This window comes from Panthera leo, chromosome A1 (genome assembly GCF_018350215.1).
Source record: "Panthera leo isolate Ple1 chromosome A1, P.leo_Ple1_pat1.1, whole genome shotgun sequence".
NCBI lineage: Eukaryota > Metazoa > Chordata > Mammalia > Carnivora > Felidae > Panthera > Panthera leo.
This window is the reverse complement of record NC_056679.1, coordinates 35,661,010-35,685,860: the sequence shown is the minus strand read 5'-3', so window position 1 is coordinate 35,685,860 and position 24,851 is coordinate 35,661,010. Positions and strand designations below refer to the sequence as shown.

At 35.0% G+C, this 24,851-nt stretch overlaps 1 protein-coding gene across 1 annotated transcript in view; it reads left to right on the top strand.

The window, feature by feature from the left end:
• DIAPH3 (diaphanous related formin 3) overlaps nt 1-24,851 on the top strand; it is a 504,750-nt gene that overhangs the window by 323,114 nt on the left and 156,785 nt on the right. Inside the window, exon 25 of the mRNA XM_042927440.1 lies at nt 7,216-7,351. Coding sequence (XP_042783374.1) covers nt 7,216-7,351 — 136 coding nt within the window. The remainder of the gene's footprint in view (nt 1-7,215; nt 7,352-24,851) is intronic.

Below are 24,851 nucleotides of genomic sequence, written 5' to 3'. Positions count from 1 at the left end.
AGGACCAATAAAACGAATAATATAAGGTGGTGGAAACAGGTATTTCGTAAGTCACAATAAAAATTTTAAAGACTAAGATTGGATAAACAATGTAGCCTTGTGCTGTTTGAGACCTCCTATACATGGAAAGGTTTAAAGTAACAGAACAGGTAATGAAATGCAATATTAATCAAAAGAAAGAGGGAAACTATGGTGGTAACAGATAAAATAGACTTAAAGACAAGGGAATATTCATGCTGATAGAAAGCTTAATTCTTCAGAAAGGTACAAGTCAAAAATTTGCATGTGAATGATAACATGGCACCAAAACAAACATGTAAAAATGTATACCTTCTAGAATAAGTTGATAGCGTTAGCATTATATTTGGATCTTCAACAAAGTTCTCTAATTGATCATTAAAGATATGGGAGCTTTAAACAATTCAATTAACACAGTTGATTCAATGTAATATATAGAGAACCCAACTCAACAATTAGAGTACACCTCTCAACCATAAGTGGCACTTTTATCAAAGTAATCACATACTAGAGACCGTGAAATCTTGATGTATTTCTAAGGTGCAGCTTCGTTCATTAACTACAATAGTATGAAATTAGCGATGAAATTTTTAAAAGGATGAAATTTTAAAATCTCTGTTTTGCAAATTCTAAAATCACTTGAAATAACTCATGTGTCAAGAAAGAAATCCTAGAGTAAAATTAGACCTGAAGAATTTATGGAACACAGCAAAATAGTGGTATAAAGAAATTTATACTCTAAGTGTTTATGTTAAAAAATCAGAATGACTGAAAATTAAACATCCGACTTCAGAAGTTAAAAAGGAATTGTATAATCCTAGAAAAAATAGGAAAATAAAGGAATGAAGGAAAAAATGACTTAGAGAATTTTTGAAAAGCTAAACCATGATTATTTTGAAAAAACAATTAGATAAGCTTCTGAAAAGGTTAATGTGGAAAAAATATTAAAGACGTAATAAGGAATATAATTATACATACAGAAGATAGTAAAAAGAGACAAGCACACTATAAAAATTTATAGGCCAGACTGGATAGGTTGATGATGCAGATAAGTTTCTAGAAAAATTATAACATAATTGAAACTGACTTTGAAAGAAAATCAAAGCTTGAATAAGTCTATAACTAATTGTTAATTTAATGACTTATTTAGAATCTTCAAGTAAATTAAATACTTGGCCCAGAAAGTTTTACATATGAGTTTTACCAAATTTAATGAAATGATTGTTCTAAACTGATAGGATACTAGTGTGTGTGTGTGTGTGTGTGTGTGTGTGTGTGTGTGTGTGTATACACTTATATACATACACTTTAATATATATGCACACACACTATATACTTATATATATATATATATATAAGAATATATATACATATACACTTAAATATATATAAGTATATATATACCTATACACATATATACACACACACTAAGTCATATAATAAGTTAGGATATATACTATATATATCCTAAGTCAATGGAGAGCCCCATCATGTTTGTTAACAGAAAGAGTCAATATCATAAAGATCCCAATTTAATCTAAATCGGCAGAATCACAGCAATTCTGTTCACAATCCTAATAGACCTTTCCAAAAACTTCAGTAAGTTTGCTCTGAAAACTAGATGGCTGAGTAAAGGCCCAGAAAGAGTAAAGACAATTCTAAAGAAGGAAAATCAGATATGAGCTATAATAAGACAGAGTGTTACTGATTCAGACATGGATATATTGACCAAACAGACTAAAGCAGCCCCCAAACATCAACACATATATGGCCACTTGAAATACAGAAGAATGGGCTTTGCTGATCAGTGGGCAAAGGGTAGGCTAGTTGTGAAATGTTACAGTTCAACTCATTTTCAATAGAAAAAAGTAAATAGGATCCCCACCTCATACTACTCGAAAACATTGATTCCAGATAAAGTAGATACTAAAATGTGAATAGCATTGTCAAAGCTTAAAAAGAAAGCATAGAAGATTATCTTTGTCTTTGAAGTAGGGAAGGATTTTTTTTTAATGTTTATTTGAGAGAGAGAAACAGAGTGTGAGTGGGAGAGGGGGCAGAGAGAGAGGGAGACATAGAACCTGAAGCAGGCTCCAGGCTCTGAGCTGTCAGCACAGAGCCCTATAAGGGGCACGAACTCACGAACCATGAGATCATGACCTGAGCCGAAGTCGGACACTTAACAGATTGAGCCACCCAGGCATCCCAATTTCTTAAAAAAAATACCTTTTACTACATTTAACAACTTCTCTTTACTGAAAGACAACATAGGTAAATGAAGTATGATGACAGTTAAAATCTAAAATATAAAACAAACAAAAGATTCGTATTCAGAATATTTTAAAGAACTGCAAATTAAGAAACTGATAAACAGCCTAACAAAAAAGTGGGTAAAAGATCCGAAAGGCATTTCACAGAGTAGGAAATCCAAATGTTTTATAAACATGTGAGAAGCAACTTGAACTAATTAGTAACCATAGAAATACAAGTTAAAAGCACGATGGGATACCGTTATAAGCTGCCAAATAGAAGACTGATGATAACAATTTGGTTAGTGTCTAGGCTATGATTATGTGCTAATGGTGGCTGTATCTTTTGGCACACTGTGGAAGCTCTTTGACACCATCTAGTAAGCTTGATGATGAACTTCTCCCCTTATTATCAACTCCACTTCTACCCAAGAGAGCAGTGGGTTTCAAACTATTTTGGTCATAACCCACATTGTCAAATGATATTTTATAAGTGGACCCAGCACTCTTTTAGAACAGAAACAAAGCGTCAACAAAGAATATCCTTACTGTTTGTGTTACGTTCTAAGATGTCCTGTTCTCCTCTGCTTAAAGACACTGTCAACAGTTTCTGAAAAGGTTTAAGAACCAAGTAATGGGATCTACCATAAAAAAACTCATATGCACAGGGAGATGTGAGCAAAAATGTATCTGCCTCGTTTGTCATAGTCAAAAATCCAAAGCAATTCAAATCCCACTGATAAGTGAGTCAGTAGGGAGATGACTTCATATTATAAGCAGTGAAAATGAGATGCGGTTTATACATAAAAATGTGAATGAATCTTAGAAATATAATGTTGAGTGGAAACATCAAGTCACAGAAGTTTATAATAAAGATGATGGAATTTGTTTATAAACTCAAAGATAATGTTTATGAGAATAGCCACAACTTAGGAAGGATTACACTCTGCCAGACTGTTCTAAATTCTACACACGTGTGCACATTCATTGAAATTCACTGGCTTTGGGTCATTTTGGTTTCTCTGAGACAAAATGTATGATGCTATAATGTATATTTAAACTAGTTGTGGCAAAGTTCTTGTTGTTACATTTGCTATGCAGAAAACATAAATTATAGGTAGGAAATAATCGTGAACTCATTTTCTTTCAGAATATACACACACATATGCACATATATTTGACATATCTATATGTTTTTATACACATAGTTATTAACATACCTGTGTATTTTTATGTAGATAGTTTAGAGTTTGCTGTTACCATAAAATACATGTGAGCCTTAGGAACTCAGGTAAATTATTGATTATGCCTTTGAATTGAACAGTCAAAATGTGACTGAAGTTTTAAAACCCTCTGTGGTCATTGCTGTAGACTGGTAAGCCCATAGATCAGACAGGAGCATGTACCGGGCTCTATCTGGGACGATCTGCAAGCACCTAAAGAAAGTTTTGGCATGGCATAGCTGAAAGTAGTTGGTGGCAGTGCAATTAATTTGCCAATTTACTAAATAAAAAGCTGCATTAAGAATAAGGTGAATATAGCATAATATATGTAAACTTGTCAAATAACTAAGTTGTACACCTGAAACTAATGTAACACTGTGTCAACTATACTAAAAACATACATACATACATACATACATACATACATACAAAATACATACATACATAAGATGATTGGGGTGCCTGGGTGGCTCAGTCGGTTGAGCGTCGCCTCAGGTCATGATCTCGCAGCTCGTAAGTTCGAGCCGCATGTTGGGCTCTGTAATGACAGCTCGGAGCCTGGAGCCTGCTTCGGATTCTGTGTCTCCCTCTCTCTCTCTGCCCCTAACCCACTCTCATTCTGTCTCTGTCTCTCTCAAAAATAAATAAACATTAAGAATATAAAATAAGATGATTAAACAAATCAATGTCTTAGAGCTAGCCATCTTTATGTATAGCTCTTCTCTAATTTTTCTTTCTAGTTTGGAATGTAGAATTGACGTAACTAAGAGGCAATTGTATCTAGAATAATGTGGTTCTCTAACTGTTCATCTTTTCCGTTTTTGGCTACTTTTGCTTCTCAACATTTAGAATAACAGAAAATTCCAAATTACTGTTTGAACTGGGATATTAGTTTCAGACTAAATACCTATTTCTGTGCTGTCTGTTGGTATTTTTCCAGCTAAAATTCTTCTAATAGTTATAATGTCAGAAGAAGATATGCTTTAAATGAGATTGGCTTTTAAATGAAAATCAATAGTGTATTTTCCATAAAGTAAAATAACTTTAAGAATTACTTCAGACCTTATTTCTAAATGTAAACATTATTTTATAGGTCCTAGGAAGTAATTTTGACTTTTTACTGCCCAATGGAATACTAAAAGGGTGTGGCAATTATGTCTGCTAATAAGTTGTCTTTTAAATGTGCTCATTGAAATGCATCCAGTCATTAAAGTAGAAAATTTACATCAGAAAATTTTGTACTTTAAGTTTCATAAATAAGCTACATGATATATTTTTTATCTATTGCAGGTTCCTCTTATTTATTTCCCTCAAGCAAGAAATACAGTTTTGACACTTGAATATTTGCTTGTTTTTTTTCTCCACCACAATCCGGTCTTTCTACTCAATCTTTGTTACATATACAAACGTGGGTACCCATGTGTGCGCATGTACACACATGGATGCGTATACATGTTCATCTTTGAAAACACACTTCTTTTCTACTTTTATGTAGCCTTCTCCTACCTTCCTTATGTCAATTCTTATAGTGGCTATTGTCGTATACTTTGTGCCTAACATATGCTCCCGTAATATGAAGCAGCATGGTGGAAAGAACATAGACTACCTCTAGCTTTCAAGTCTGGCCTCTGCTTCTTACAGAAATCATTGTAGTGAACAACTATTTAACCAGCCAGTGCCAAGTGGAAAATGCAGAATCCATTCTGAGGATTGGAGGGATTGCATAGGAAAGCACCTATTACTGCAGCTGCTATTTCATAGCTTAGCAGTAATAATATTAATATATGTCATGAACTGTGAGGAGTAGGAGAATTTACCTTGTTAGCCTGCCATTGTTTCATGGACGTTGGCAGAAAACACAAGACTATAGAGTCAAAGAATTTATTATAGCAACAGCCATAGTAAACAGTTCTTTGTTCATTCCTGAGTCTAAATTCCCACAGGGAAATGTGAAGAAGGCCAGATTTAATACCTACATATACAGTGGTTTGTATTACTGGAGGAAAATCTTGAACTTGGGAAACCCAATCTTTTTTAAGAGCTAATAAGACTGCCCAACCTTGCCTCAGTTTACACACTAGACAGTGAACAAATCCATTTGCTTGAGAGGGAGATCCTACTTTTTGGAACAAATGTGGTTGGTTAGCACTTGTATCTTAGAGTACTTAGTCTTGCATTCTCTTACTTGAAAATTTCCAGTTGTTTTCTGGTTCCCTTAAAAGAAAGTCCAACCTTCCCTATCTTAGCCTAGAAGACTCTAAATGATCTGGCACAGCTCCTGACCTCATCTTATACCACCATACTGGCCTTCTGTCTCTCAAACCCACCAACAGCCTTTGCGTTTGATCTCCCCCAGATCATCACCTAGCTAGCTTCTTGACATTGAAGTTTCAGCATCAATGAAATCAGTGAGTGGGGTCTTATCTGATACAGGCCTTATCTATACCACTTAATATGAAGTAACCCCCCCAAGCCTTCTATCACATCACTCTTTTTTTTCATGATACAATTTTTTCAAAATTTTCATATTGTTTTCTGTCTTTGCTTCCTGTACCACCCTATCACACAGAATATAGAACTTGTTTTAGAATTGTGTATGTGCATATGCATGTATATTATAAATCATATATATATATGTGTGTGTGTGTGTGTACACACACACGCATATATATGTCAAATGCTTGGAATAATACCACTTACCACTCAGTGTCTCAGTATTTCTTGAATGAAGGGCTACATGGATGAATTAATACTGCCTCAAGGCTTTTTGTTTTCTCCTCTTTTCCCATGTGTTTTTCATTGTTTTGGTCGATAATTTTAAATTTTGCTATTTGATTTCTAGTGAAGAACTTGCACTATCTCTAGGGTTTACAAAAACAAGGCTATGACAGTAGAAAACTGAAAGTTTCCTCCCAAATAAAAAAAGCCACCTACTTGTTAAAGTTTTGTTGTGCACTTTCTATTTAATACCATTAGTGATAAACTAGCAATTAGATAGCTTGTTTGAATTCATTGGTACTGAGAACATAGGAGATTGTAGCATGAGCTATGCTGTTGGCACATAAAAAATCCTTGTTTACCTCTTAATTCCCACTAATGACACATGAGAGGTGTTTCTTGATTTGTATAAAACTTAGAAAATAAGGAATTAAATCACATACCTATTGAGATCCCATAATTGTGACTTGGTGACTTTGATGAGAAGTCAGAGGTCTGTCTTTGAAACGCCATATATTCCTCTAGTCATCCTATGACACTTGTCTTTATCTGAGAGGAAATCATTAAATGATTGATTGTTATATGAAACAGTCCTTGCAAACTTTTAGCTCTTTTCTATCATTTCTCCAGTTGCTTTTTTTGTACTCAATATTTTACCTAGCAGAGGATGTATGGAAGACTCAAATACATTTGCTAGACCCTCTTGGAAATATATATAGGGAAACAGTTTTGATTTGTCAATTAAGTGCTTTTTTTATTTTTAGTTTCGTCTCCCTTCTCTTAGTTGATTCTACTAAGATGCAGGTGCTTTAAACATAAGTTGTATTTATAGATCCATATTTAGCAAGTGTTCATGTGCTAATCTTTTAAAAGACTGTTACTAATATTAGAAGTAGCCATTATCTAAAAGATATTTAATCACAGCTCTACAGATTAATAATTTTCCATTCTCTTTGTGAAATCACTGTGGTTAGAATTGATCATTTTTCAAAATTTGTTTGTAACAGCAAGCAAGAAAGGAGAACGTCAAAAAAAGAGAAGCAGAGGAAAGGGAAAAACGTGCCCAAATAGCCAAAGAATTAGCAGAGAAAGAAAGACTTGAACGCCAACAAAAGAAAAAGCGCTTGTTAGAAATGAAGACTGGTGAGTACTGTCAAATTTGCAATTTGTACCTTTATTAGCAGTTTAATAAACTTCAGTGAAAAAAAGAAGATCTGGTCACTTATTTGTATAGTTAAAATGTAAAGCATTTTTTTTTTTTTTTTTTAAATAATGGGCTTTCCTCCTTTAGTTTACTTGTTAGTAACAAGTAATGCTTTTATTCTAACTGGTCATTGGTCATAGGTGATATTGGTCCTCTGGTCTACTCTTGTAGTTCCAGAGTATTCCCACTCTCTTGACTGCTACATCAATAACGAATCTGTAATAAGTTATGGCAACCAATAAATTAACAACTATAGAAAAGGGGTCAATTCTATTGGACAAGTAACTAGTATTTTTTCAACAGGATACTCTAAGGGAGGGAAAAAGTGATGAAGGGAAAATGTATTGATTTAAAAGAGTCTTAAGAGATTTATCTATCAGTTGTCATAAATGAAACTTACATATATTCTAATCCAAAAAAATGTAGACAAAGGGAGTCTGAAAAGTTTGAATATTATGTTTCCCCTGTAGACAGGACAATGTTGTTGTGAATATATTTTAAAGTATGTTGTAGAGGCTTATACTGAAATTTTATAAACAAAAATATGTCTGAGATTTCAGTCAAAATACTCTAGCATGACGGGGAATTAAGTGGATATTTGTAGATGAAATTTGTAGAGGGGAATTTGTAGATGAAACAAGATTGGTGATAAATAGTAATTGCCAAAGTTGGGTGATGGGTGCTTAACGGGAAGGGTGTGTTCACTGTCTCATTTGCTCTACTTTTGTATATTTTGAAACTTTCTTTAGTAAAAACTCTTGGAAAAAAATTAAAAATAGAAAAGTAACAGCTTTACAGTTTTACATATATGTATTTACATATATATATATATGTGCGTATATATGTGTGTATATATATATATATATATATATATATATATATATATATATGTATATATTCCAAAGCTGAAAGATACAATGAACTGAGGTTCCTCGGTGGCTCAGTTGGTTAAGCGTCTGACTCTTGATATTGGCTCAGCTCATGATCTCATGGTCACAGGATCCAGCCCCGTGTTGGGTCCGCACTGAGCATGGAACCTACTTGAGCTTCTCACTGCCTCTCCCTCTACCCCTCCCCTGCTTGCTCGCATGTGCACAGGTGCACTCTCTCTCTTAAAATAAATAAATAGATAGATAGATAGATAGATAAAGATACCACTAACTTAGAAGCAAAAAATTAAGGAAATTGTAGTTACATTTTCACTCCCTCAAACTTTTGGCTCTTCCACCTCTAAGCCACTAAGGATTGCAGAAGGCTTTAATTAAAATCCATCACCTTCACTGCTAAATTACCATAGTTTACAACTCAGGGCTGCAAATTCACCTAAAGTTTCCCCAGGGGTAGACAGAGATGCCTTTTTGCCTTTTTTGCTTTCACTTTTACAGACATATTTTACCTTTAATAAAGCAAACTGAGTACCTTAATGTATCACACATGTTTCTTCCAGGAGAAAAAAATAATCGTAAGCACAATTTCTTGTTTAGAAGAGTACGCTTGAAATTCAGGAAGTATTCTCAAAAATTTCTTAAAGTTTTAACTAAAATGGTGATCAGAAAGGTTTAACATTGATTTTAAGAATATGCTTCTGGAAATCATTTTAAAATAATTGAATACTGCCTAATTTACCAGACATTCTGGTATTTGAACACTGGCTCATTTAGTATTGGCCAGAGTCATTTAGATGACTTATATGATGGCAAATTGGCTGTACTGTTTGTGGATTTTGCCCAGACCCCCTGGTCTATCATACTGAGCCTCTCAGCAATTCTCTGTTCTATCAATCTGGAAAGTTAAAACCTGATAGGAAGCAAAAATTTTAAGAATATGTTAGATCCAATGTAATCTCAATAATGTTTTCATTCAAATTTACATTTTTCCTGAAGGCATTTCATTTTTAAGAAGAGCTAAGTTTATTTTATTTTTCCAACTTAAAAAATAATACTTTTGTGTTACAGAAAACACTTAAGAAGTGGTTGACCAAAAGATCATTATCGATAATCCTCCTATCCAAAAAGATCACTTTTAATATTTTGGCACATTTTTCTTTTAGTTTTAAAATTTTCTACCTTTTAAAAACAGTTATATGATAGAGTAAATATGTTGTTTAGCATCTCACTGAACTTTCTCAATGTTTCCTGTTATTCTTGTGATTCTTAATCTGTAATTTGTAATACCTGGATATGCCATATCTAATTTATTTTGCATTAGTCAGTAATGAGGTCATAGAACAATAATTATTTCTATCTTTTCAATGTTATACATTTATGTATAAATGATTGACGAATATTCATAATTATTAGGATATGGAATAGAAAAGGATAGTTTTAAGACTTTTTGATGCATGTTGCCAAATTGATTTCTGAAAGTATATTCTAATTTCACCAACTTTTAAAGCTGTTAGTTTATAAATATTCTTCAGTTGAATATTCTCATTTTTTTAAAGATTTTTGTTAATAAATTAGAAAATTATGTTTTGTCTTAATTTACATTTCTCTGAGTGCTACTAAAGTTGAACATTTTTTCAAGTGTTTATTAGTCCATTTGTATTTCCTTCTTTGTGAACTGTGTTGCATTCGTCTTGTTTTTAATGATTTACACACATCAGCTCCTTGTGCCTCAGTATTTACCTTTTAAATATATTTTCTCAATTTGGCTTTTGATTTTTATAGTTTGAAATATAAAAATGTTTCATTTTCTATAATTTTGTTATAACTTTTGCTTGCTCAAGTTTAGAAAGTCATCTTTACAGCAATTTTATATCCACTTCAAATTTTTTTAGCTTCAGATATTCATAATACTATTCTGTTCCACTTAAATATAATTCTTGCTTAATCATTCATAGACTAGGGTCTATTTCTGAAATTTACCAAATCAATTATGGTTATAATTATCGTTAATAATTATGGTTAATAATTGGTTTGTGTTTATTTCCGATAAGTAATTTTGTATTGAGGACATTTTGGTTTTTTCTTTTCTTTTAAGTATAGTTAACATAAAGTGTTATATCAGCTTCCGGTGTACAATATAGCGATTCAACAATTTCATACATCACCCAGTGTTCATCACAAGTGCACTCCTTAGTCCCCATTACTTGCTTAACCCCTCCCCCACCCACCTCCCTTCTGTTAACCGTCAGTTCTCTATAGTTAAGAATCTGTTGCTTGGTTTGCTGTTCTCGCTCACGCTCTCTCTCTCTCTCTCTCTCTCTCTCTCTCTCTCTGTGTTTTTTTCTTCACTCATTGTTTCTTAAATTCCACATGAGTGAAATCGTATGGTATTTGTCTTTCTCTAATTTTGCTTAGCATTATACTGTCTAGCTCCATCTATGTATTGCAAATGGCAAGATTTCATTCTTTCTTATGGCTGAATAATATTCATTATATACAATGGAATACTATTAAAAAGCCTAAAAAAGAATGTATGCATATATGTGTGAGCACATGAACACATACATACACCACTTCTTTGTCCATTCATCTAGCGATGGACCCTTGGGCAGTTTCCATGGTTTGGCTATTGTAAATAATGCAGTAAACATAGGGGTGTGTGTGTCCCTCTGAATTAATGTTTTGGATAAATACCCAGTAGTGTTGATTACTGGATCATAGGTAGTTCTATTTTTAACTTTTTGAGGAACATCCATACTCTTTTCTACAGAGGCTATACCAGTTTGCATTCCCAAGAGGACAATACTTTTCTAAATTGTTAAAGTAGATTTTAACTTTTTAAAAATAAACTTAAAGGAAGGTTTCTCTTGCATCTTTGTGAATCATAGAGCTCATCTTATTTGACCTATTGGATTACTTTATTTTTTTTCAATGTTTATTTTGGAGAAAGAGAGAGAGAACGTGCACAGGCAGGGGAGGGACAGAGACAGAGGGACAGAGGATCCAAAGCAGGCTTTGTGCTGACAGCAGAGAGCTGAATGCAGGGCTTGAATTAACCAACTGTGAGATCATGACCTGAGCCGAAGTCAGATGCTTATCCAACTGAACCACCCAGGTGCCCCTGTTGGATTACTTTATAAAACTTTATAGTATATCTTTCCAAACATGATCTGGGTCTCAAATAAGTGTAGGGCTCTCACTTGATGAAAGTTCCCCACAAACCTTAGTTGCTAAGGTCCCTGTATTCCAGAAATTTGGACATTTTCCAGGAGACTTTTCTTCAAAAGATAGGGTACTGTCACTTTATATAGATGTTATTAAATAAATACTTTAAGACAATACATATTTAAATACTGTATATTATATGTGAATATTTTAATAGGTTTAATCAGAAAGTCATTTGATACAAGATGATAAAATATTTGATACAAAAGAAAGCTTTCATATAGGAAGCTACTTTTGAAAAGATTTTCTTTCTTTTAAAAACATTTTGGAGCGCCTGGGTGGCTCAGTCGGTTAAGCGGCCGACTTCAGCTCAGGTCACGATCTCGCGGTCCGTGAGTTCGAGCCCCGCGTCGGGCTCTGGGCTGATGGCTCAGAGCCTGGAGCCTGCTTCCGATTCTGTGTCTCCCTCTCTCTCTGCTCCTCCCCCGTTCATGCTCTGTCTCTCTCTGTCTCAAAAATAAATTAAAAACGTTAAAAAAAAAAATTTAAAAAAAAACATTTTAAAATTTTGGGAGTCAACTTTGATTTTTTTTTTTTTCTGTAGCTTGTGGAGTTTTAAAGAATCTAGGTGCTATTTCATAGCACCTAATCATATAATATTCTCACCAAAGTGAAACACCTCTTGTAAAACGCTAATAAATGATGATTATTCTGAATGGTCTTTAGTTTTCCTCCAAACATAAGAAGATTGTTAATATAGAGGGACAAAGTATTCAGTCTTTTAATATAGCTGCTATAGTCAAGTTAGTCATATAAGTATTAAATATATTATTATTTGTCGCTACCTTTTTCATATTTAAAAATAGTATAAATATGCAATAACTTTTTACTTTCCATAGTAGATGTAGAATGTATTTTTTGTCAAATCATGAGTTCTATAACATTTGGAGGCTTTATGAAGTAGAAGTTAATAAAGTAGTATGTCAACTTAGCACTTTTAATTACTGCAAATATTCTTATGCAAAATATCCATTTTTGACACTCTTAACAGATACACCATATTTTATGCAATTTCTATACTTGACAAATACCATCTTTAATGAAAACCTTGTATTATTACTATGAAACATATAAGTGCTATGATTTTCCATTTCATTGATGTAGAAAAGAAATTTTAATAGGTCACTTTTGTTTTATTTAACAAAAATAGTTTTTGTATTTATACACTGGGATTACAGTGATAAATAAGGATAAGTAAAGTCCCTGCTGTAGTGAAGTTTATAATAGTAATGAGTGAATCAGACAACGACATATATAAGATAATTTCAAATTATAAAAAGTCATATGAAGTAAAACAAGACAGGATAATAAGATGGAGATGGGGACTGGCTGGCCTGGTGGGTGGTGGTGACAAAATTTGGTGTTAGAGAACTAAGAATGTGAATGTATATGGAACTTACTAATTTAAAACACTGGTTATAAAACTCCTCAGAACTTGATAGGATAATTAACTAGGTTCATGTTTATATCCTGTACCATATGTGCCAATATGGTTTATTTTTTAAACATCTTATTGTGAGTTAAAACTTTATATTATTTTTCCTTGTGGGTGTTCTATTTTAGTATGGAGCGTGGTACTGCTTCAGTCTTTGTAGAAGTTTTCAGCTTGGCTTTCCTATTCTTAAAAAAAAATGTGGAAGGGCGAATTGTTGAATCTGCGTTAGTGCTGTGTCACCTCTCTTGCCCAGGAACTTTTGGTTTTATCTTATTTTCGTATGTAGGGCACGCAGCCCTGAATGATAGAGGGAGAGAAAAATGTTCACATAACCCCGTCATAAACCCACAGGGAGCTTCCTTGCATACATTTTCATGGCTTTAGTATTTTCACCATGCAAATAAGAACTGTGTTCTTTCACAGATGTACAAATTCTTGTATCACCACCTGAGGTAGTGGAGTGAATTAAATCCCTGCTCTTTCTTATCACCATAAATCATTACTTGCCCTTGGCAAAAGAGCAGGTAACTATTTTCAAGTGTGCTATTTATTATCACTATCATTTTGGGATGTGATTTTTGTTAATAGAATGAAAATAAAAATAGAATAGTGGGCTACATTTCCCTAAGAAGAAAAATGAAGCATTGAAAATCCTTTTCAGCAGCAAAACTAAGAAAGCCCAGAATCTCGTATTGTCATACTACAGCATTAAAAGGTCATTTTTCTGATTTTTGTTTTCTTAAAAATAATTAGCCTGAAGGTCTCTAAAATATTCACATATACAGTTTTGATTATTTCTGTTAAATGATTTGGTATTACATTAAGCAAACAAAGAAGTTAACTGCATTTAACTACATTTTCATGATGTCTAGTTAATCAGTATGTGAATTTTGAATACATTTTCTGAGGTTGATGTTTAAATTTGAATTATCTTAATTTAGAAGATACCCAAAGTATGAAACATCTGATGTAGAAACTAGTAAGTATAGACACTGGTATTTATTTGTTTGAAGTGCATAGCTATTCTTATGTGTAATCATTTCTAGTAAGACAAATAGTAATAGCAATTTTATGTGATTATGTGCAAGTTTTTCGAGACTGCATTTCTGTTTCTTAATCATGGAAACGAATAGGGCATTTGATAATAGAATTCAAATATTATGCCTTAAGACTTCCTGAGTATGTAAGTTGATTCACATAATTTTTAAATAGCACATCAGAATGGCCTTGAAATGGACCCAGTGTTGTATAATTATGTTTTGTGGGGGAAGTAAATAAGAGCTTATTTAATGGAGCAATAAAAACTATATGAGCAGCTCCTATATTTCAGTCTTTAGGTTACAATTTGTTTATTATTTATTAGACTTAAATGTCTCATTTGGTACAACTTCAGTCTATTAAATAAAGAGATAATTAGCTTTTAGAAATCTGTTGTTTACCCACATGGCCAAAATGGCTCCTTTGTTTTCCATTCTGCAATTTAGAGTAACTAAGCAATTAGGCCTCCATTTTAGAGGAAATGCATATTACATAAATACTACTTGGGAATGTCTCTGCCAATCTCAACAGATAGGCAATTAATGTGTGTACTTGCTTTCATAAAGGCTTTGACAATTACCCTGTCCTCTGCAGATATCATAAAACTTAGATTATTTTCCATAATGGTGCATATTCTAGTTTTGTGCATTGGTGCTTTCAGCTTTCCAGCATTTTTGGAAATTGATACATCTAAATAGGCCAATGGTTTTAATCACTCCTCTATTTAGAAGAATATAACAAATTAGATTGCACTGCCTTTGATCTATTTCTCTCTCTTACCCTCCTCTTTTATGGGACGGTGATAACAACACCCAGTCCTACTACTGCTGCCATTTATTGATCATATATTATTTGCCAGGCTCTATATGTGTTCATGATTACATGTAATCCATACAGCAAACTTATGAAACTGTTTTTTTATCAAAGAGTTGCTTAATGTCTCTACATGGTCACAGATTCAGTAAGCAGTGAAGCCAGTACTCAAGTTTTCTGACCAGAGTACATATTTTTAAACTATTGTGCTATTATACCTTTACCAGTGATGGTCTAATCACAGTGCAGGGAAAACAGGGCCAAAATGAATTTTAATAATTAATAACCAGCACTAGTCTATATCTATGTATGGAGGTGGAGAATTCTCTTCTCTGGAAATCCTTGGATGAGAGGGACAGCTGTGTCTTTCGGTCCATGATCAATAGATAGCATCTTCCTTTGTGTTTGAAGGAAGTTTGAAGACAATTGCCAAATTAGGAATGCTTTTCTACTCTGGGTCAGATTCCACTTTAATTCTTCTGATTGTCCAAGCATTCATTTATCCCAGTGTCCAGAAGATAATGACATCAGTACCACTCTTCCCTTCTGGAAAGAAAGGTTCTTCAATGGTCTGACTAGTTCTGGGCCCAACTGAGTAGCCAGAGCTCAAGAGTTCTGAAGGGGGTGGAAATGTCTGTAGTATTTTCATTATTTGACCCAACTGAGAAGTGAAAGAATCAGGGAATTTTGCAGTATAGTAGTTTTTGGAAGGGACACAAACACCGTGATGTGATTTACTCAGGAACAAATGCCTTTAGACACCCTCACCCCCACCACCAGTCCTAGCAGGTAACAGTTTATTTTCTGATGGTATTAAAAGAATGACTTTCCATGCGTAGTATCAAGGAGTGTCCAGTGGGAAAATTTTGTAGGAGTATCGCTAATGGTTATACAGGTTTTCATTTGTGAGCAGGAATCTCTTTCACTGGAATAACAGTTTCAATTGTGAAAACTCATTCAGAATCTAGCCTTTGTGTGCACTGATCTCTGTCTTCTCTGTATGGATGTGCAAGGCCCACACACCATCCTCTGTCTCTTTACAAAAAGCCTCTTGAAAGAAAAATGAGGAGAGGAGGCTCTCAGACTCAAAACGTATCTTGAAACTGTGATTTTTTTTTCCTCTTAATTTTCTTGAGTTGTGTTTGTCACTCTTTGTTAAACATCTTTATGATACATCCTCATACCAATTGGTTTACTGTTCATCCGATACTTAAAAAAAAAAAAAACAAAACATTTTGTAAATAGTTTTCTTTGCCTTTCTGAGTATTCTGTAATATTAGCTATATGCCAAGTAGAAAATGACTCCAATATTTTGTTGTTTAAATTTGTTTTATAATGAAAGATGGAATGCCAACTATCATAAACTTTTTTGGGGGAAAATAATTTTAATCTTTATGTTGTCACCTGGGTTGCTTCTAACAATTTTACCAAAGAAAACTTTATATTAATATCCCTTATTTATGACTTTTTTATTACCAAGCACAAATTCACTCTACTCATATTCTAGGACAGAATTCATACCAATCCATTATTGTAATCCTAGTACTATATGGAAAACATTATAACTTTTATAACAGACTACATTTATTGTGTTAACAGTAAGAACTAAATCACAGCACATCTTCTTTGTATGTAACATTGACTAGTCCTTAGGTAACTATCCTCCCCAATCCATATTTATAAGGTATATACTTTCCAAACCAGTGGACTATTGTCATGATGAGCCTTCCCATATCACATTCCAGTTCTGGGTAGAATTAGTATTTGTGTTTGAAGTTATTTTTTTTTTTTTTAATTTCAGAGGTAGACTCTGAGTATTGTATTACTTTCAGACATAACCATAGATCTCTCCATTGTTAAAGGGACTTATCCCATTTGTATTACCTAGTGCATATTCTTCAAACATGATGTAAATGTCTGTCTTTAGCATTTACCCTGAGAATCACAGGCCTCCAGAGAGACAGACTTTTGAACTTGATTGGTACCTTCACAGAGTCTTCACAGAGTCCAGCACTTTCAGAAAAGAAAAGAAATTACAATACACTGAAAACTATAGAAAGCTTATGAAAGAAACTGAAGAAGACACAAAAAAATGGAAAAAGATTCCATGCTCCTGGATAGGAAGAACAAATATTGTTAAAATGTCAATACTACCCAAAGCAATCCACACATTCAATGCAATCCCTATCAAAATAACACCAGCATTCTTCACAGAGCTAGAACAAATAATCCTAAAATTTGTATGGAACCAGAAAAGACCCCGAATAGCCAAAGCAATCTTGAAAAAGAAAACCAAAACAGGAGGCATCACAATCCCAGACTTCAAGCTATACTACAAAACTGTAATCATCAAGACAGTATGGTACTGCCACAAAACAGACACTCAGATCCATGGAATGGAATAGAGAACCCAGAAATGGACCCACAAACATATGGCCAACTAATCTTTGACAAACCAGGAAAGAATATCCAATGGAATAAACACAGTCTCTTCAGCAAGTGGTGCTGGGAAAACTGGACAGCGACATGCAGAAGAATGAACCTGGACCACTTTCTTACACCATACACAAAAATAAACTCAAAATGGATGAAAGACCTCAATGTAAGACAGGAAGCCATCAAAATCCTCAAGGAGAAAGCAGGCACAAACCTCTTTGATCTTGCCCACAGCAACTTTTTACTCAACATGTCTCCAGAGGCAAGGGAAACAAAACCAAAATGAACTACTGGGACCTCATCAAAATAAAAAAAAAAAAAAAAACAAACTTGTGCACAGCGAAGGAAACAATCAGCAAAACTAAAAAGCAACCGACAGAATGGGAGAAGATATTTGCAAATGACATATCAGATAAAGGGTTAGTATCCAAAATCTATAAAGAACTTATCAAACTCTAACACCCAAAAACCAAATAATCCAGTGAAGAAATGGGCAAAAGACATGAATAGACACTTCTCCAAAGAAGACGTCCAGATGGCCAAGTGACCCATGAAAAAATGCTCAACATCACTCATCATCAGGGAAATACAAATCAAAACCACAGTGAGATACCACCTTACACCTGTCAGGTGTATGGAGGTTCCTCAAAAAACTAAAAATAGAACTACCCTACGACCCAGCAATTGCACTACTAGGCATTTATCCACAGGATACAGGTGTGCTGTTTCGAAGGGACACATGCACCCCCATGTTTATAGCAGGACCATTGACAATAGCCAAAGTATGGAAAAAGCCCAAATGTCCATCAATGGATGAATGGGTAAAGAAGATGTGGTGTATATATACAATGGAGTATTACTTAGCAATCAAAAAGAATGAAATCTTGCCATTTGCAACTACGTGGATGGAACTGGAGGGTATTATGCTAAGTGAAATTAGTCAAAGAAAGACAAAAATCACATGACTTCACTCATATGAGGGCTTTAAGAGACAAAACAGATGAACATAAGGGAAGGGAAACAAAAATAGTATAAAAACAGAGAGGGGGACAAAAGAGAAGAGACTCATAAATATGGAGAACAAACTGAGGGTTACTGGAGGGATTGTGGGAGGAGGGATGGGCTAAATGGGTAAGGGTAACTAAGGAATCTACTTCTGAGATCATTGTTGCACTATATGCTAACTATTTTGGATGTAAATTATAAAAAATAAAAAATAAAACAAGTTATAAACAAACAACCAAAGAAAAGAAATTATATCACAGTTGAAAAAGAGGCAAAATTGATGCCATCCTTGAAGCCTGTTACTTATTGGTGCTAGTCAAAAGCCCATATAACAACCAATCAGACAAAATTATAAAATAAACAGGATTGCTTGGCGTTTGGGGCAGCTAAATCCACTCTATGTCTACAACCCCTTTACAATCCAAAAATACAAAATGCCCTGCAAACCAGAAGTTTTTAAGTAACTTTTGTGTCCGAGTTCGTTTGATGCCAAACTGGCCTGAGCTGACCAGAGGCCCCATCAGAGCAGAAATAATGAGTTTAATTAAAGGATGATGCCCTAGGTTACTCTGAGTGAGTGATTCTTTCACAGAATATATACCTTCTTGACATTCATACAGTCTAAAAAAACAGATTCCAAAACATCTGACTGCAGAGTTTGTGGATAAGAGACTGAGAACGCGTACTTCTCTGTGACTACTCTGTCTCTTTTGAACTGGTTATACCATCCATTCTTTACCTCAGGCACACTCATCCCTACCTCTCCGCACTTCTTTCTGGTGTTCTCTTTGCCATAAATACCTTTCCTCTAATTCTTAACTGATCTAACACAATTTTATTTGTTCTAATTCTTGCATTCTCTAAAATGTCTTCTCTGAGTATTTGTTCTTGATGATAGACTGTCTCTTTTTAGTAAACCAGTATAGTCTTGCTAGACAACTTATGCATGGAATATTTGGTTGTACTTATTTCATCTGCTTTAGTCTTATGGTTTTCATAGACTGTACATTTTTCAGGAAGTTGGCCGTTAGCGTGCTTTATCTCCTAGGACCTAGTATACAGTGCGCATGTAGTAAATATCACAGAAGACATGCGTATGATTTGTCAAATAGTTGATAAAAATGTAACTGGTCAAATGACATCTTTTCATTTTGTGTTCATTTTAGCCTCTTGTGATTTATGGACACAGTTAAAACATACATCCAACTTCAGAACCTTGAGCCAAAGTAGCCTGTACCTGTTTTTATAAATAAACTTTTATTGGAAGAGAGGCATGGTCTTTCCTTCACATACTGTCTGTGGCTGCCTTGGTGCTACAGGTGCAGAGCTGAGCGATTGGGACACAGACCATATGTCCCACAAAGCCAAAAATTATTTGCTATCTTGTGTTCTACAGAAAATTTTTTACCAATTCCTGATATTGATCAACAATCTATAGAGACTATTCTTTGATTTTTATTACACAAAGTAAAAAAAGAGAGGGAGGAAGAAAGGAAGGAAGAAAAGAAAGAAACTATTCCACTAACTTTTTTCTTATCTTCCTGTAACCAAAAGCATGCATTTGCAAAACGACCTATATGTGTTAGAAAATGAGGATCTTGTAGTTAAATAAATAAAAATAGTGATAAAAAAAATAATGGTGATTGTGAGAGAAAGTCAGCACAGAAAGAGAATCATGTGATTTTTAGATTCTATTAATTTAAAATGAAAAGTTGTGCAGTTGAACTTTTGAAATGCTAGCAAGCTTCTGGCCTGCCAATTGTTCCACTCACCAACCCAGCACAACTATTGTGCTCTGATCCTTTTATCCCAGCTTAGAGTCCCAGTATTGCTGTACTATTGTTTGTATATCTTTTGAGATGAAAATATCAATGTGTCAAGAGGTCATAGGGGAAGCCAGGTTTTTTATTTCTTTATTAATAGGCTGTCTCTTTTCTCTTCCTATTTTTGGTCATTTTGACATTAAATTCTTAAGGTTGAAGGAAATCCATTCAGTGGTACTGCACTTGGTCATGAAGGTTGCCAAGTCTAAAGTGATTATCTTGCCATTTTACAAAAGAACTCGGTAGTATTTGGCTTTTGGTGATGAACAAGTAAACCCTAGGGCAGATTGGGAAAATTAAGCAGAGAAATTGAATATTTATGTGTTACTTGAAAATGGTATAAATAGGCATTAGTGTTTAGATGAAATTAGACATTGTTTTGTAATAGGATTTTAAAATATTGTTTCCTGGATAGCTTCCTTCCCCAGATATCCAATGTTCTTCAAGAAAATTAGAAGCAGCATAATATTAACAGAGTTAACATTGAGGGCAGCCTTAACACAAGCTAGGATGCCCCAAGGCAGGAAGAATTTGACACACTAGTATAATAACAGAAAATAAATGACTGACTGTTTTTGGAGCAAGCAATTCTTGGGAGACCATTGCCTGGATAGAGTGAACTATCACCACAGAACTTCCACCAATAATTATCATCAATGGTTAAAAGTGACAGTAATTTTATTTCAATACAGTCCTTTGAAGGTTTATTTTTAAACGTTTAGTGCTATCCATGCAGTAACTCTTGCAAAGGAGAAACATTTTTTTTGTCAGATTAGTGTTGAGTTAGAGGCTCCATCAAAAACTTTCAAGTGTTGTGTGAAGGTTCACCTTGCCTTACGAACCTGAATGATTCCCCTCCAAAGGCATCCTGACTTTGATTCTCTGACTTGCCATTAGTTCTAAGATTCTAAATGTATGACACTTCCTCTTTTTAACTGCAAAGTAGCCATCAAATGTCATAAAGTCAAGAAGGTTGGCAAACAGAAGGGACTGTTTTAATTCAGAAGCCAAAAATTAAGAGAAAGACAGTCTTTTTATTGTATTTCAGGTACATTTTATAAGTATTGATTCCGTTAGTGCTGAATTACAATTATGATCTCTTGTTTCTAGTGGATATTGTTGATGCTAATTAGATTATATTTTCTTTTGTATTCGTACGTGAGTAAAAAGGTTTTTTTGTTTTGTTTTGTTTTTGTTTTACTTTGCCTTCATTTATTTTAATGTTTATTGTGGAACGATGTTGATCTTTCAGAAAAGCATAGTGCCTTTTTTCTTTGGTAGAGTCACTTGGTATTTCTTGAATGCATGGAGTGTTTTCATTAGATAAATATTAAATCAGTCAATAAATAAATCTATTAAATATTTGAATAGATTATCCTACCATTTTGCTGTGCCTCTGTTGATTGTACTCTGATTTCAGCTTTGGTCGAGGAAAATATCACTGATGGTATTTGGAAATACCTTTCATCCTTACAAAAAGACCCTCATGCTTCTAACTTTCCCTATAGACTGCAGTCTTTTTAGGGACCTTATCCATGGAAATCTAAAGGAACTTGGTCTGGGGAAATGTGGCATGTGGAAATGTGGTTCTGATTCCTGCATTTCAATACTTTTAAGACACACAGCATTGTAATCTGAGGAAATGCTGTTTCCTAAATCATGATGTCTGCTGAGACTGAACACAAAATGCCTTAATGTTATATTTGGAGGCATAATGAGGAGTTTAAAACTCTTCCTTCCCTACCTGGAAGATGAGGAGAGCCTCAGTGAGGCTGAGTTTTGTTCAGAACTGCACTATTTGTAGTGTGGGAAAGCTTGGGAAGGAGTACTGTTTTTCAAATCTTTCCTCTCCCCTATGAGAAAATTCCCATTTTATGTTTGGCACCATCCAATTTCCAAAGCATTGCACTTTGATATAATAGAAATGAAAGACTAACTCAGTTGCCATTCCTCAGCTCTAAAAAGCAAAGGTAAGAAGGGAGAAATATCTCCAATAGTGTTTAGTAGTGTAAGGACCTTAGGAACGCCTATAGACAGACAGATTTCCATCTGAGCATCTCAACTTCTCTAGGGAGGCTTGCGTAAGTGTGCATGTTTTTAGCCAGCTCTGATTTAAATGCAGTTAATATTGAAAACAGAAGTAAAACAACTTGAAAAAGATGATATTCAGAATATAAGGGCAATTGATTTTCAGTCTAGAAATGTAGATTGATCCAAATCATCAAAAACGGTAATTGTAGGGAAAAAAATATTTTTTTCAGAAATGCAAAGTTATAAAAAGTTATTTCCTTTGCACCTTTTTCTATCACAAAGAGGGAATAAAATAAGACAGGAAGGTGGGATTCAGGAAAGAAGGGATTCCCTGCAGAGAGAAGTTAAGAGTATTCCCACAGCAGTCACAGCTGTGAAGCAGGCCCAGAGAACCACCTTCTAGATTTGAGTGGGAATAGTAAGGGCTCCAGGGGACACCTCTTTATGCCTAATCTCCAAAAAGAAAAACATACAGAAGTTGAGAGTATGTGATGTGTGGAACCATATTGAGAGGAAGTTTACGTTCCACAGCAGATGGATGAAAAGTACATAGAAAATATTGGATATCGATTAAAGGACTCTGTACATAACTAGAATTAAAAATGTTGATGGAGTGTGAAAAAAAATAATTTGGTGTATTCCTCCTAGAAACTTCTCAGAGACCTCTGTGGAGTAAAGGTTTCTCTTAAATCATTAATTAGATGATATTTATCTTTTATAAAATACAAGAAAAGAGGAAAGTGACATGAAACATTTACTCCATAGTTATTTTACATGATACTTCAGTTAATCTTCTAATTTGGACTATAAAAGGTTTGCTTCTTTAGACATGAAAATCAAACAATATTATTTCTCAATAATTCTTACAAAAATAAACCTCTTTCATACAAAATTAGCCATGTTTAAAAAAAAAAAACCTTTTGGGGCGCCTGGGTGGCTCAGTCGGTTGGGCAACCGACTTTGGCTCAGGTCATGATCTCGCAGTCCGTGAGTTCGAGCCCCACATCCGGCTCTCTGCTGACAGCTCAGAGCCTGGAGCCTGTTTCAGATTCTGTGTCTCCCTCTCTCTCTGTCCCTCCCCCCTCTCACACTCAGTATCTCTCTCTCTCTCTCTCTCTCTCAAAAATAAATAAACATTGACAATTTTTTAAAAAAATAAATAAATAAAGGTGTGTACTCTTCTTGATTCAGTTCTTTCTGGGTCCAAACCAGCCTCCCTACTTTGACATAATTTCTATGTCTGCTTCTGGTAAAGGTGATGTCTCTTTTGCTCTTGAATGGTAATCCAGGAGATCTGTTTGGCTTTTCTTAGAAACCTCCTATGCTCCCTGACATTGGTCATTTTTAGAGATGTCTCTGTATTCTTCATTGGATTTGTACTTTCTCTCTGCTCACCTCTTTTTCCCCCAGCCGGTTCCCCCAGGAGTTACTCTGCTCCTCCCACGCACTCATCTGCGGGGGCTTCTGTGGCCTTTTGCTTAATTTGTCTCCTGGCCGCCTCTCAGGAGCGCCTGATGCTTCTGCACAGTGCGTCAGGGGATCTTCCACTCTCCCAGTTCCACACGTTGGATACAAGATGCTTCCAGTCTTGGATTCCGCTCCCTGTGACTCCATGTGAAATCTTACCCAGTGAGTCCCATTTCCTTCCGGAATGAGGAGCGGTGTTCAGGATTCCTACACAGCAGGGAACCTCCTCCCTTCTCAGTTTCTCTCCCAGCAGGTAGGGACATCTTTTCCACTTATGTACAACACGAGAATGTGATGTGCATTTTCTCCTGTGTGGAGAGTTCCTATTTTTGTGAATAAGTCCTTTTGACTTCCCCATTAGGGTAGAGCAAGGGAGGGTGGGTTGGCATCTGAGCCAAGACTTCCATCGGTCGTTTGAAATGCAAAATCTTGAATTAGGTGCGTACCAAATGAACAGAGTAAAATGAGCCAGGGCTTCCAAGTCTGGAAATCTACTGGGCTGTATAAATTAAGACACAGAAACATATTTCAAATTCATATTTGAACAGCAACAAATAATGTAGCCCGCCTGAAATGATCTTTGGATAGAGCTATAGGAAGACACGAGGCTGAATTAGTAGTCAGGAGAGCATGCTACGCTTTGGAGGTTTGCTCCATCCATAGGCACTTTCCAGTGGAATTGAGCAGAGCAGCGATAGGGTCTTCTTTTAGAGGGATGGCTCTGATGGCAACAATGCAGATGGCTTAGAGGACGTGGGAGGAGTACGAAGAGTGAGACCCGTTAGGAGACTGTTGCAATTTTGTAGGAGCTCATTGCCAACAACCTGAACTAGGATGTAGTGAGAAAGAGAAGACAGGGTGTGTTTGAAAGTGGGGGGATGGTGGGAGGGAGGGGAAAGTGGGTGATGGGGACTGAGGAGGGCAGCTGTTTGGATGAGCACTGGGTGTTGTATGGAAACCAATCTGACAATAAATTTCATATTTAAAAAATAATAAAAAAAGAAAAAAAGAAAGGCAGTTTAAATGTGGTACCAATAAGGCTTTGTAGCTGGTGAAGTGTGGGGAGACAGGGAGAATCTTTTGTGACGGGGTGAATGGCACCTATACTAGCTCTAGGACATTGTTGATTTTACATCTCTAATTTAAATTTTTTTAATATTTATTTTTGAGAAAGAGACAGCGCAAGCATTGGTGGTGGGCGGGGGTAGGGGGCAGAGAGAGACAGAGACACAGAATCCAAAGCAGGCTCCAGGCTCTGAGCTGTCAGCACAGAGCCCAA